General features: G+C 36.0%; 1 protein-coding gene across 2 annotated transcripts; it reads right to left on the minus strand.

Moving 5' to 3' along the window:
• Window positions 1–335: 335 nt before the first annotated feature.
• LOC132299628 (eukaryotic translation initiation factor 3 subunit A) lies at window positions 336–12,194 on the minus strand. Of its 2 annotated transcripts, none has more exons than XM_059796370.1 (14): window positions 12,122–12,194; window positions 11,380–11,477; window positions 10,478–10,959; window positions 8,876–9,094; window positions 8,382–8,750; window positions 8,258–8,287; window positions 5,676–5,903; window positions 5,404–5,565; window positions 4,715–4,936; window positions 4,421–4,627; window positions 4,136–4,342; window positions 2,965–3,045; window positions 2,066–2,267; window positions 336–1,100 (listed from the first exon to the last, which is right to left on the minus strand). In XM_059796370.1, exons 2-14 carry the CDS (start codon window positions 11,423–11,425, stop codon window positions 652–654), a joined length of 2,904 nt encoding a protein of 967 aa, XP_059652353.1. In that variant the 5' UTR covers window positions 11,426–11,477; window positions 12,122–12,194; the 3' UTR covers window positions 336–651. The 2 variants fall into 2 exon arrangements, with proteins under 2 accessions (XP_059652353.1, XP_059652352.1); XM_059796369.1 differs by having other exon boundaries at window positions 12,119–12,194.
• Window positions 12,195–12,248: the final 54 nt, after the last annotated feature.

Raw genomic sequence — 12,248 nt, forward strand, 5'->3', positions numbered from 1 at the left:
ACTTTCAAGGACCAAAATTCTTGTAATTTGGTACCATGTTAGACGCAGTATCTTGTGCTTCTTTTTCACTGAACCTCAAACAAGCACGTTCAAGACTGCAGAAACCTTTTGAAATAATCTTTCTACACATTTTAAATCATTGCGAGTTCAAACAAAATTGTACAAAACAAGTGAAGAATAAACAAACCCACACAAGCACAATGTCGTGGCAATGTTGATAGAAGGCTTTTCAAGTTCCCTAGTTGCGAAATACCACTTTAATTACAATGCAAAAGGAACATTATAATGTAATAATGCACTAAGCTCTACACATTTGCAATAAGAACATTATAATGTAATAAAGCACTGAGCTCTACACAATTTAGCTACAAAAATCAAATTCGAACAAAAAACAATCTCTAGTCTCGGCAGTTGCCTGGCCACGATAACTCGCGTTTCCGAACACATTGTCTGAATTATTCATTATATCTGGAAAAGTGATGACAAAGGCAAACTAACCATACTAAGATTTACCACAATATAGAACTCTGCCAAATTTCAATGCCATCCTCAAAAATTAGGAAAAGAAAGATTCCTCGGGTACCACAGACACAATTTGACAAATACACTTTATAACTCAAATGACCGGAATCCAAGCAAGCCACCTAGCGTTCAACCGCGTGGAGGGACTCTGGAGGATGACCAGGAAGACCTTGAGCCACTACCGCCACCAAATGAGGGTCGACGGTCATCGCGTTGCCACCTATCACTGGTTTGGGACGTGCGATCATCCTGTCGGCCGCTGCCCCACCGGTCAGGTTCTGGAGGTGGAGCCTGACCTGAGCTTTCGACCCGCTCACGACGGAACTTGGGCACATATTTTCCAGCTCCAGAGGATGGTGCTGCTGCTGCAGCAGCAGGTGCTGCAGCTGCAGCAGCTGGAGCAGCAACTCCAGGCTCCAATGGACGAGGCCCGCTAGGAGGCTCAATTCTTCCTAAGAGAGCTTCTTTCCTTTGCCTCTCTCTTTCTTCCAGTTCCTGCTCTCTTTTCCTCTGCTTTTCAGCAATCTCATCCAACTTCGCCCTACGATCCGCTTCTTCTTTCCTTCGCCTTTCAGCCTCTGCAAGTTCCAAAATGCCAAAGGATAATCAATACAAAATAAGTAAAATTTTAGTGGCCAGATCACAGCAATAATTCAAGATTCAGGAACGTCAACCATCAGACATAGCTTGGAAAGGAATAATCAGGAAGCAATCTCATTTTGAAAGCACATAAACAGGAAGTACTTAGTACATTATAGAATTACTGTTAGAAAATAAATTTTAAAAGGTGATTACTGATTATTGTTTTCCAATGTTTAGATAAGAAATGAGGATGAGGTAACTGAATATCTTAAATTAGGAATTACTTTGAATAGACCCTAAGGTTGTGAAACAATAACCTAGTTCAAAAAGGCCAAACGACAAAATAGTGTTGATTTTCAAATTTTGAAATATCAACAAAATCAAGCCACCATTAAGAAAAATCCATTGGGTTTTAAAAGAAAAAAATATGTGCTTTGTTATTTAATAATTTAGCTTAAGTAATAGAACAAATAAATACAGGACAAGAACAGGCTGTTTATGATGGGTTTCATTGTACTGTGTCCAAATTACTTTAAAAATCACAGGTATGCATTCTGAAGAATAAAACTTCAGATTGCTGTTTCCTCTGGACTCATCTTTGAGCTTCATATGTCATATAATGTTTTATTCTTCGAAGAATAAATGGCTTCTACATTCAGTGGTAAATCAAGTTGGTATCAGAGCAACTAAGATCCATCCATATTTGGGCATATAAAATTTCAGATTTATTATTTCCTTTTATTCCTCTAATCCATGTTATGATTTGTTTTGTACACAATAGCACGTGGTATCTGAGCTTTCATTGCAAGAAAAAATAAACCAGTTATATAACAGATTTGCAAGGTTTTCAACCTTGTCTCGGGTTTACTAGTACTTTAGCATCAAATTCTCTACTCTGCAACAACATTTTCTAATGAAGGTAAAAATCTATGACCAAACGAGTTTTAAAACGAGAAAATACCTTCACGCTTGCGAGCTTCCTCCTCTTCACGCAACTTTATCTGTCTTTCCTCTTCAGTCCTCAAATAGAACAGCATTTTCCTCTTGTATTCCCTCTCATGCCTACGCTGCAAAAGGATTTGGTTCATCCGCTCCTCTCTCTCTGCTCTCAGTCTGTTGTATTCCGATTGCCGACGGTTCATGACTCTCTCCCGGAATTGAGTCTGCATAAGAGAATCACAAAAAAAATAATAATAATAATTGCTCAACCATTATTTGAAGGCGACAAAAAACATGCACTAGTGGAGACTAGAAAGCAAAAGAAAAACATCGCAAACCTCAAACAAGATCGGGACAAAATGAAAAGATGAAAACCATTTTTTTCCCAAACCTATGGTGGAAGTAGTCCAGAAAATGGTCCAACAAATTTCCACTCCCACTTCATTATGGCATATATCCTTTAAATGATATAATGTCCCATATTCCAGCTCAATTTCCAAAGGCAGATACATTTCCACAATATATATATATTTTTTAATTTTGAAGAAATAATTGTTTTGAAAATGCTGTCTTGAGAACCGACAGAGTTACTTAATCAACTCATAACCTGCTTTCCATTAAGAACCAAAAAGGAAGGTCTAGATTCAATCAAAAAGCCAAAAACATATGATCAACTTCACCTTAATTAAAATGCAAAAGAAAATTGACATGTGAGTAATTATAGTGCCAACCCATCTCTGGTGAGTCTGGTGACGAAGAATAATAAGAAATGGGAAGAAACAAAAAGAAAAGGAATTTTGATGAATGCTGTAGGCTCACTTGTAAACACACAAAAGAGATTTTGATGGAAATCGTGGAATTAACATAAAACATACTACCACACCAAACATTATGTGAATGAGTCACAACATTGGTACCAACCTTCTGGTCCAACATCCTGGACATCCTATTCTTCTCCTTTAGGTCTCCATCATGGCGCTGTCTGCTTAGCTCAACTTCTAGCTGCATAGTAGCAAAGTGAACCACAGTAAGTATATATATAAGGAGGAGCGCAAAATCATAACAATTATAGCACAAAAATTTTTAGGTGGAATGTATAAAATCCTCAAATAGACAAAAATCACCCAGGTGCCAAAAAAAAACAATATAAAAATGAAACATGAAACAATATTAGGCACTCACCTTTAATAAATTTTAAAATGATTCAATTATCAATTTACATTTTACATTCTTTTCAATAAATTAGGATTTCAGAACAATCCAAGCAATACAAATAGATTGTTTATTGGAAGTGTCACCCTCAAAAGCATGAATTTCACATGCATCTTTAGTCTCTACAGTCCAAACCCAGTTACCCAGATACTTGTGCTCATATTTTTTACATTTTATATTATCTAAAATTTCAAAACTTGTCAAAGACCACAAAGGAATCATTCGGTGCAAGAAGAGTGCCTCGAGATTCAAAAGATAGCATTCTTGCATTAAAATGCAACATATTATTTGGAAAAGGAGATTTGTAATCACTGGTACTGGGACTTTTGCATTTAAAAAAAAGAGGCAGGATCATAATACTGAGATGCTGTAACAAGTAGTACCAGCAATGAACAAGGATTGAGAATTGGTTGATTGAGGTCTTAAAAATAAAAATGAAATGAACTGAACTGAAATGAAATATAAAAGTCGTTGAATACAAGCTTTATTAATTATCTACTGATTTGTTATTATTCCTAGTGACTCAAGAATATTGGAAGAAAGCCAAATCGAAGCAAACTTGGACAAATGGAAGATGTATGCCTAGTGTTATAAATACACACACAAGTACATATAGCCCAACATGGGTCAAGCAACTACTAGTTGGATGAGTAGGACCCTAGGCAACCATGCGCATTCCAGAGAAGAATTTGACAACTATTTATTCAGGATTGAAGTGAGGTGGGATATCGAAAATTTTAAATGCACATATTTAAATATTATGGGTGGTCCCTGAACTATTCAATAAACTTGATAAAGATAAAGAACTTTTGGAAAGAAGACTACTCTTTCAAATGCATATAACTGTCGAGTAAAGAAACTATATAACTTCAAACTATACCTGTTGTTCACGTTCATGAAGCACCTTTTCTTCGACTAGCCTCTGTTGAAACGCAGCTTCAATCAAGGGAGCTGCCTCTTCTCTTTTTGCTCTTTCCAAGTAATCCATTGTTTTAGCTAGTTTCTGTAATTTCTTCTCCATTTCATGACGCTCCCTCAGTTGCTCACTCAGTGCCAACTCCATCAAAGATTGCTTGGTCACTTTTTCCTGGATACATGGATATAACAGTCATTATTAAATCTCTCAACCCAGATAAAGATGGCATAATGCCAAAATTTTACTCACCCCCTCTAAGATAGGCTTCTTTCCCTTCCTTTTAGTACGCTTTTCAGCCTCTTCAAGTAGAGCTTTTGCCTCTTCAAGCTCCCGCTCCTCTATCTCTCTTAGGATCCTTTGATTCTTCCTCTGCTCGTACTCAGAAGCAAGCCTTTTCTGCTCTGCTTCTTCAGTGATTTTCTGTAGCTTTAATCTTTTCGTTTCCTCCTCCCGTTCCTTTACAAAAAATAAATAAAAAATCTCAGACTACAATAAACTATCATCAAATGGGAGACCATCTACTGGGAGTTTAAACACAAATACCATTTCCAAAAGTTGGCGTTCTTGCTCTTCCTTGCGTTTCTCAATAATCGATTTCCGAGCAAGAAGTCTCTTGTGCTCCTTATCCACAATCTCTGCTAAATCTGGCAGCATATCACCAAGTTTAGATGCCCTCTTTAGTGGAGGATATATCATTGCCCTTGCTCTGTTCAAGGATTCAGCAAAAACTGCCAGGTGATCATGCAGACCATCGGATTCAAGGCCCTGAAAAACAAAAAAGCCATCTATAACACATTGAAAACCAAATTTCTACCAAATATGGTGAGAAGCATGAGCAAATCGCACACGAATTCATAATACGGTTTGGGGTGCTGATGAGAATGAACTTTAATATATTTCACTTCCACATACTTCTTGTACATCTCTAATGCGAACATTTAGACATTAATCCCTACCCCATCCACCAAAAATAATAAGGGGCTAGTGAGGACAGAACTTGGTTACCACTACATTTAGCCCCAGTCCAAATTCTAACACACCATATGAATTGCTATTTTAACAATTTAAAATTACAGCAACAGCAATTGTTATTTGCTTATCAGATTAGGAAGAAAAAGCATATAATCCACAATTAATAATTCTTAATATGTTTCATCTATCCGTATAGCATCGGCAAGTGATTTCAATTTCTGTTTAGCAAAGCGACTGAATAAAACATAAAATTAACTTACCAAATTACCGAATATGACAGCACCCTTCATATGATCAACTTTCATCACAACAAAATTGTGTTTCACTGCATCAACAGAAATCTTCTCCACGGCAGAAAAATCAAAGAAGGGGATCATCTTAGATAAACTGGAGACCGTGATTGTCTGATAAACCTGAGACACCTGAAAAAAAATAAAGACGCTTCATGCACAATGAAAAACGTGTATACATAATGTACGATAAAAACTAATAATAATTACCATTAAGAGGAAGCCAAAACACAACTCTGTACCTGCTGAAGTAATCTCAGGGTGGCTAATTTTTCCAATGCAGGAATGCATTTAGACAGTTGCACTTCTGGTACAGAAGATGCTGAAGAAAGTTTACCCCCGAGTTTTGCGATTTTGGTCAACAAGGGCTGCACCTTCAGTGCAAGATCCATAGGGAGAAACTCATGCTCCAAAAGATGGTATAAATCTTTTACTTCCTGAGTTACACAGGTCATTACACCCTTGGATACCTGTAACAGTAAGACCAGAGTCAAGAACAACTAAAGAAACAAGAAACTGTTTTACCATTTTTAACAAGATTGGAGAATGAGGAAAACAATTTCAGGTACCAAGTCAAAGCAAATTTTCATTTTAAAGTCTCTGTGTTGGAGACCTCGAACTAATTCATGGATGCTTGAGTTTAGCACTAGAATAGGGATGATTGGTCAGGTCGAAGGACAACCCTAAGTTCAATCCAAAAGGTTGAAGAGGCTGACAACCCTGCCTCAGCTTCAAGGTACTGCCTTACGTTAAATAGAGCTTTGGGTTATTTCTGTTGGAGGAATAAATATATATCCTTTCCAATTAATTCAATCAGTGTTGTTAAAGGCGCGCCTAGGCTCGAGGCGCAGGTCTAGCACCTGTTGTCATCCCAGGCTCGCTGATGTTTACTAGGAGCGCACCTCAGTTGTGCCTCGTCCTATTTGTCTAGGCGTGCCTCACTGTTTTTTGTTTTTTTTTTTTAAATGATTGTTCTATCTCTTAAGCCAAAAAGGGTACTTTTGGCAACTTCAATAAACAAATAAGAAAGCCTAAGCTTATTAGAGAAGGATCTTTTGTTCAAAAGAATAAACAAATAAGAAAGACCAAGACCGAATATAGAAAGAGTGAGACTGTGAGAGCAACAACGAAGCCCAAGTGGCAGAGACGAATGACGAAGCCATGTCAGTTCTTTCTTCTTCTTCTCTCTCTTCTCCTCTACTTCTCTCTCCTCTCTTCTCCTCTACTCCTCTCTTCTCATCTTTGTTTACTTCTTTCTCTCTGTCTAGTTCTCCTCTCTGTCTTTTTATTTTTTTGGGCTCTATTTTTTTCTCCTTTTTCTTCTTTAACACTTTCTCTCTTTTCTCATCTACTTCTCTATCTTCATCTACTTCTTTTGTCTCTACCTCTTTTTTTTTTTTTTTTTTTTTTTTTTTTTTGGCTCTATTTTTTTTTTTTTCCTTTTCTTGTTAACAGTTTTTTTAATAGATTTATTTCTTTTTGTACTCTATTTTGCCTTTCAAGAAAACAAATTTGTGCTATATTTTATGGTTCTGGAATGCTTATATAGTTGATGGATTTACTTTTTTATATTTGATATTAATTTTTAGAATATTGATATGACTTGTGAGATATGAATGCTATTATGGTAGTTTAAATTTTCAATTGTGCGCCTCACTTCACTCAGGCGCGCACCTCACCATGCGCCTCGCACCTAGGCTCCAAAGGACCTCTTGCGCCTTGAGCCTTTAATAACACTAAATACAATACTCTTTTCTCATGCATTATTAATACATTCATTATTTGAATTTGGAACACCTTAAAAGCATATTTTACAAAGAAAGGTATCAACAATCTGAAGAATTGAAACAACTTGCAAGAAGTAGTATAAAAACTTGTAACAATCTGTAAATAGAAAGAATATATGATAAGGATTAGAGTTAAAAAGTATATAGCGAACCCACACAATTTACTTGGCTGAAATGATGGCTAAAAAATCAAATATCTCAGATTCAACTCATTGGGCTTAAAGATTCAAATTTACTTTTGGGTATTTGCATGAAATAATAGGATTATTCCCATATATCAACTCAATATGTACCTAGAGATCCAGGCATAAAGCAGCCCCGAAAGAATGAACTTGGGGCTTTCTTAAACCCAACCCAAACGCTATGCTGAAAAACCAGTCTATACTTGCCCATTGATTATTTTGGGCTTTGGTATAGATTTGATTCAGCCAGTTCAAATTGCAGCATGTGTCAAAAAGGTTTCTTCTATAAAGAAAATTACTACAAAATTAATAATGTTTAATTATGCCTCATACAGCAATTTAGGACAGCCATTTTTTCATTAGAACTGAAGAATCTAGGAGCTTAATATAACCAAATGACCACTAAGGAGAGAACAATATTTAGGAGGATAAGAAAGCTGATGTTTCAGAGCAGTAAAATAAAGCTATAGTTTCTTCTCTTTTCCTTTCTTTAACTTTTTCCTTTTCAATAGTTTGCTTTTTGGAATTAATAACATTGCCAAACCCAAAATTGTCCACTCAGCAACCAGCAGTCTCCACTCACAAGGCTAAGACAAATATGAACAAGTTCCAAGTAATATATCACCAAAAACTAAATTAATACACAACCAGTAGTTCAGAATGTAGACTCAAATAGTTAAAAACTATATAAACATAATGTGTCACACATGGCATATAAAACCTTAAAACATTTACCAACCAACAAGCCATTAATGTATTAATGATAAAAATTAACCCCATCCTGGCATCCAACCCACCAGTATATATATAGATAACCAAATAAAAATATGATAAAACAGATACATTTGATCTTACCAGTTCAGTGAGAAGAGATGACCTTGAAAGCTGGAAAATGATCCAAATTCAAAATGAGGAAACTGTATTATAAAAACCAATAAAAACCAATATAAAGAAAATAGAATTGAAAGATTGACATTACCACTTCTCTACTCTCAAGCTTAGGCTCAAGATTGAATCCTATCAGATTAGCCATCCTCAAATTGCGCTCTTTCTCATGTTCAAGCTCCAAATGAGAAGCACCGCGTGTGTGGTCATAGGGAGGAACTGAGAGGGCAGCTAAGACAACGGATGATGCAATTAATTGCAGATCCTTTTGGCTTAGGTTCTTATTGAAACTTTTCTGAAGTGAGAAGAGCTTGAACCACGCATAAGCATGATAAAGATGGCTAGACGAAACCCAGAATATCTCTGTTAACTTAGCATAATAAACAACCATCAAGGACGGCTTTGGGGTTTTCTTAACCATGCACATCAATCCATGTATATCTTCCACAGAACGAAAAGCTTCCTGCAAGAAACAATCATGTGCCAACAAAGCTAAACAAAAAAATGTCTAGAACACAACAAAATACATAATCAAATCTATATATGACATTGATATCTATGAATATATAAATGAAAACATAAATAGACCTGCCAGAGTTCAAGTTCAGTGGCAATCTTTAACTGCTCAAATCTTGTATCAAGATACAATTGCAAGCTTTCTGGAGCTGATAGGTCTGGCCGATCCCTCTGATGGTCTCTGTATTTGTTAAGGTTTGCCAGATGATTCCTAATGATTTCACACAGCCTCCGAAACTCTGTTGTCCGTCTGTATTGCTTACAGAACTGGAAAGCACGGTGTGCTGTCATCTACAAACAAAATTTGAAGTTAATAGAACTCTCAGAATCCTGTCATGCCATGAATTGACAAAATTATAAATATAACATGCTAATGAATGATTTTAATATCATCCATTCCTGGTCCATATTAAAATCATAGACACATTCCACCATAGCCCCTTCACTTAGATTTAGCTGCAAAGTCATACCATCCCAAACTATAATAGGAACAACAGGCTCTCAAACTGGTTTATAGTCACGAAACTACAAACTGGGATGGTATATCCCAGCATACTCTGCAAAAGCCTAAGAAGGCATTTTCCACTGGATATGTTTTTGCTAAAAGCCACCATAGGTTAACTATCCTGCATGTTGCCCCCTCACCATTTCTTAGCTGATCTATTTCATAAAAACCTTACTTTTTATAAGTTGATTAATAAAAACCTTGTTACCTCATCTTACTGATATAGAGAAAGCTGTTGTTTTCCAAATTTAAGTTCATAAAGCAAACACCATGTTTTTGTTATGATGACCTCAACTGATGTGAAAAGAAATACAATTCCATGACTATACTGAGTTTCAGTGAGACAAACTGACCCAAGATAATAACTCTCGAAGAAATAAAGGGTAAGGGATTGAGGGAAAGAGAGAAAGTGAACAAGACATTTCTATTAAGATTATAAAAATAAATAACAGAATTCCACACAACTAAATGTCTCGGGCGGCTTCAAGCTAAATAAGAGACCACATCAGTCCTTGACATAGTATCCAACTGTTTCAGCATAATGTATCAACTAAATAAAGCATGCTGAAGCACTCACTACAGTTTTGATTGAAGAAAATGGTAGCAAATTTAACTCTTACACAAAGGAAAATTGTCTCATCATATAAAATATAATGCAAAAAATAAAAAATGACAAAATATGTTACAGGGATTCATCTATGTGTGTGAAGTACATATCTCTCATATGAAATACTAAATATTTACACAAAACCCCCCTTGCACTGTTTTCTTTTACATTATTACTTGAACACCAAAGTTACTGATATTGACACATAAAAGACATCATGCGAGATCAATAATAGAAGAATATTAAAAATATATATATTTAACAATGTCCTAAGGTTTAGGTTTGATAGATTCGACCTTAGACAGTTACCTGCTTTGAAATTTACCAACTCAGGACACAACTACCTGAGTCCATATAGCATGACTGACAAACCATCCCAGATAATTTATCTGATTGAGACTGATTCCATTACTATTGTTAGCATTCCAATGTAGGTACAGCAAGATGAATTAGCATTTAATTAAACCAAATGCATACTTTTGAAAATATGATAAGAAGGGATGTCAATGAACAATAGATCTACTGAAGTTTCCAAAAAAAATCTGTTTGTAGCAGCAATTACCGCATAAAGAGCCTCCAACTTTGAGTTGTTCCTTAGTATTTCAAGAACTGTTCTATAGGTCTCCCACAAGAACTTAAACCATGGGGTCACAAGCTCACGGTCAGACCTATCCTTACCCTTCTCACCACTGACATAGCTTAGCATTAGATCTTCTGGCCTTTTATCAGCTTCAAGGTCATCAACGTCGAGAGCTTCTTCTAAGGCCTGTGCTTGACTACGAGCTAATTCAGCTTTCTCAGTGGATAGCTGCATGAAGTGCTTGATTACCTCCTCCAACGAAGTAACATTCACTTGCTGACATACTATGCGATATTGGATCAGGCCATCCTTAGCAAACCGACCCCTTCTCATGTCAACACACAGCTCGACGTACTTGAACATTATCCGCTCAAGGGTCTTCTGCCATGCCCTGTACCTCTTTGAGGTGATAAGATCATGAAGTGCTTGCAAGGCATCTTGCTTTTGACCAACATTGATCAACTCTGCATCCAAATTTTTTACCACAAAATCACATTAAATTTTCAACTCAACAAAACCTTGGAAAATAATTAACTACCGGAGCATGTAAAATTCCAAAAGCAAGGAAAAATCAACGTCAGAAATATATATATACATATGAATTTCAACACATCAAAGCCTCTTTCCAACTATTTGGGGTGCCCCAAGCCAGAAAAAAGGAGAAGGGTTCCATTATTTTCAAATAGTTGGTCTCAAATCAGGAAAAGAAGGGCTACATTATATAGCTTGACAAGGCAACCAAAAAAAATTATTTGTACAACTATATTAACACAAGTAAAAAGATACTCGTACATATCAGTGACTGGAGTTATAATTCCAGTTATTTTTAGGACACTTATTCAAAAGGATATAAATATTTAGGAAAAGAAAAACATGACACTTGCCTTCAGCGCGCTTCAGAGCATTTTCTGGTTTAGCAAAAGTCGCCATGATCAATCAATCAGCCAGCCGTTCAATCTCAAGAAAAAAAAAATGCAACAACCTGCAACATATCACGGTTGCATTAATTAAAGGTATGCATAAATTTGTACAAATATATGTATTATATATGAATAAAAACAGAGCATAAGGAAAATATTAACAGAAACCCAAAAAAAGTGATAGGAATTTAGTCGAGATGAGTTTAGGAATGGCAAGGGGGTGGGTTTGGTACAGGACGTCTCAGACCCTACCCTGCGGCGTTTATTAAACAAGGGACTAAAAATGAAATTAAATGCCATTCGAGATCTTGCAAAGAAATTGGTCGACCCCAAATGATAAAAACCCAAAAAACAGGAATTACCAATTCGACTAAAAAAACTGCAAAAATCACATGCTATACTATCAAATATAACATAATATATATAGAAATATAACGTATAATTAGATCGGATAGCGCAATTGAATGAACTACTCTACAGGAAACACAAAAACGAAAAAAAAAAAAAATTAAACAAGCACATCAATCACATCATCTGATATTCAAACATTTATATACATATCGAACCCCTAAGTTTTTCCGGATAATCATTCCATACAAATATAATATAAAAAAATTATCAGAGTCTCGAATTTCACTGATTATGAGCTTCGAAATCTATTAACCATGAATCTAAGTTCAGAGATAGACAGAGAAGAGAGTACCACCGCAGAAGAGACTGAAAGAGGAGTAGGGATGGGAATGGGCCGTAGACGAAGAGCGGCTGAAGTGGAGAGAAGGGCAAACTGAAACCCTAACTTTTATATATAGTCCATGTAACATGCAAGGTTAAAT

The sequence above is a fragment of the Cornus florida genome, unplaced genomic scaffold, assembly GCF_030987335.1.
Source record: "Cornus florida cultivar Cherokee Brave unplaced genomic scaffold, ASM3098733v1 CherokeeBrave_3.0.0_Hap2_Chr03, whole genome shotgun sequence".
Lineage (NCBI taxonomy): Eukaryota > Viridiplantae > Streptophyta > Magnoliopsida > Cornales > Cornaceae > Cornus > Cornus florida.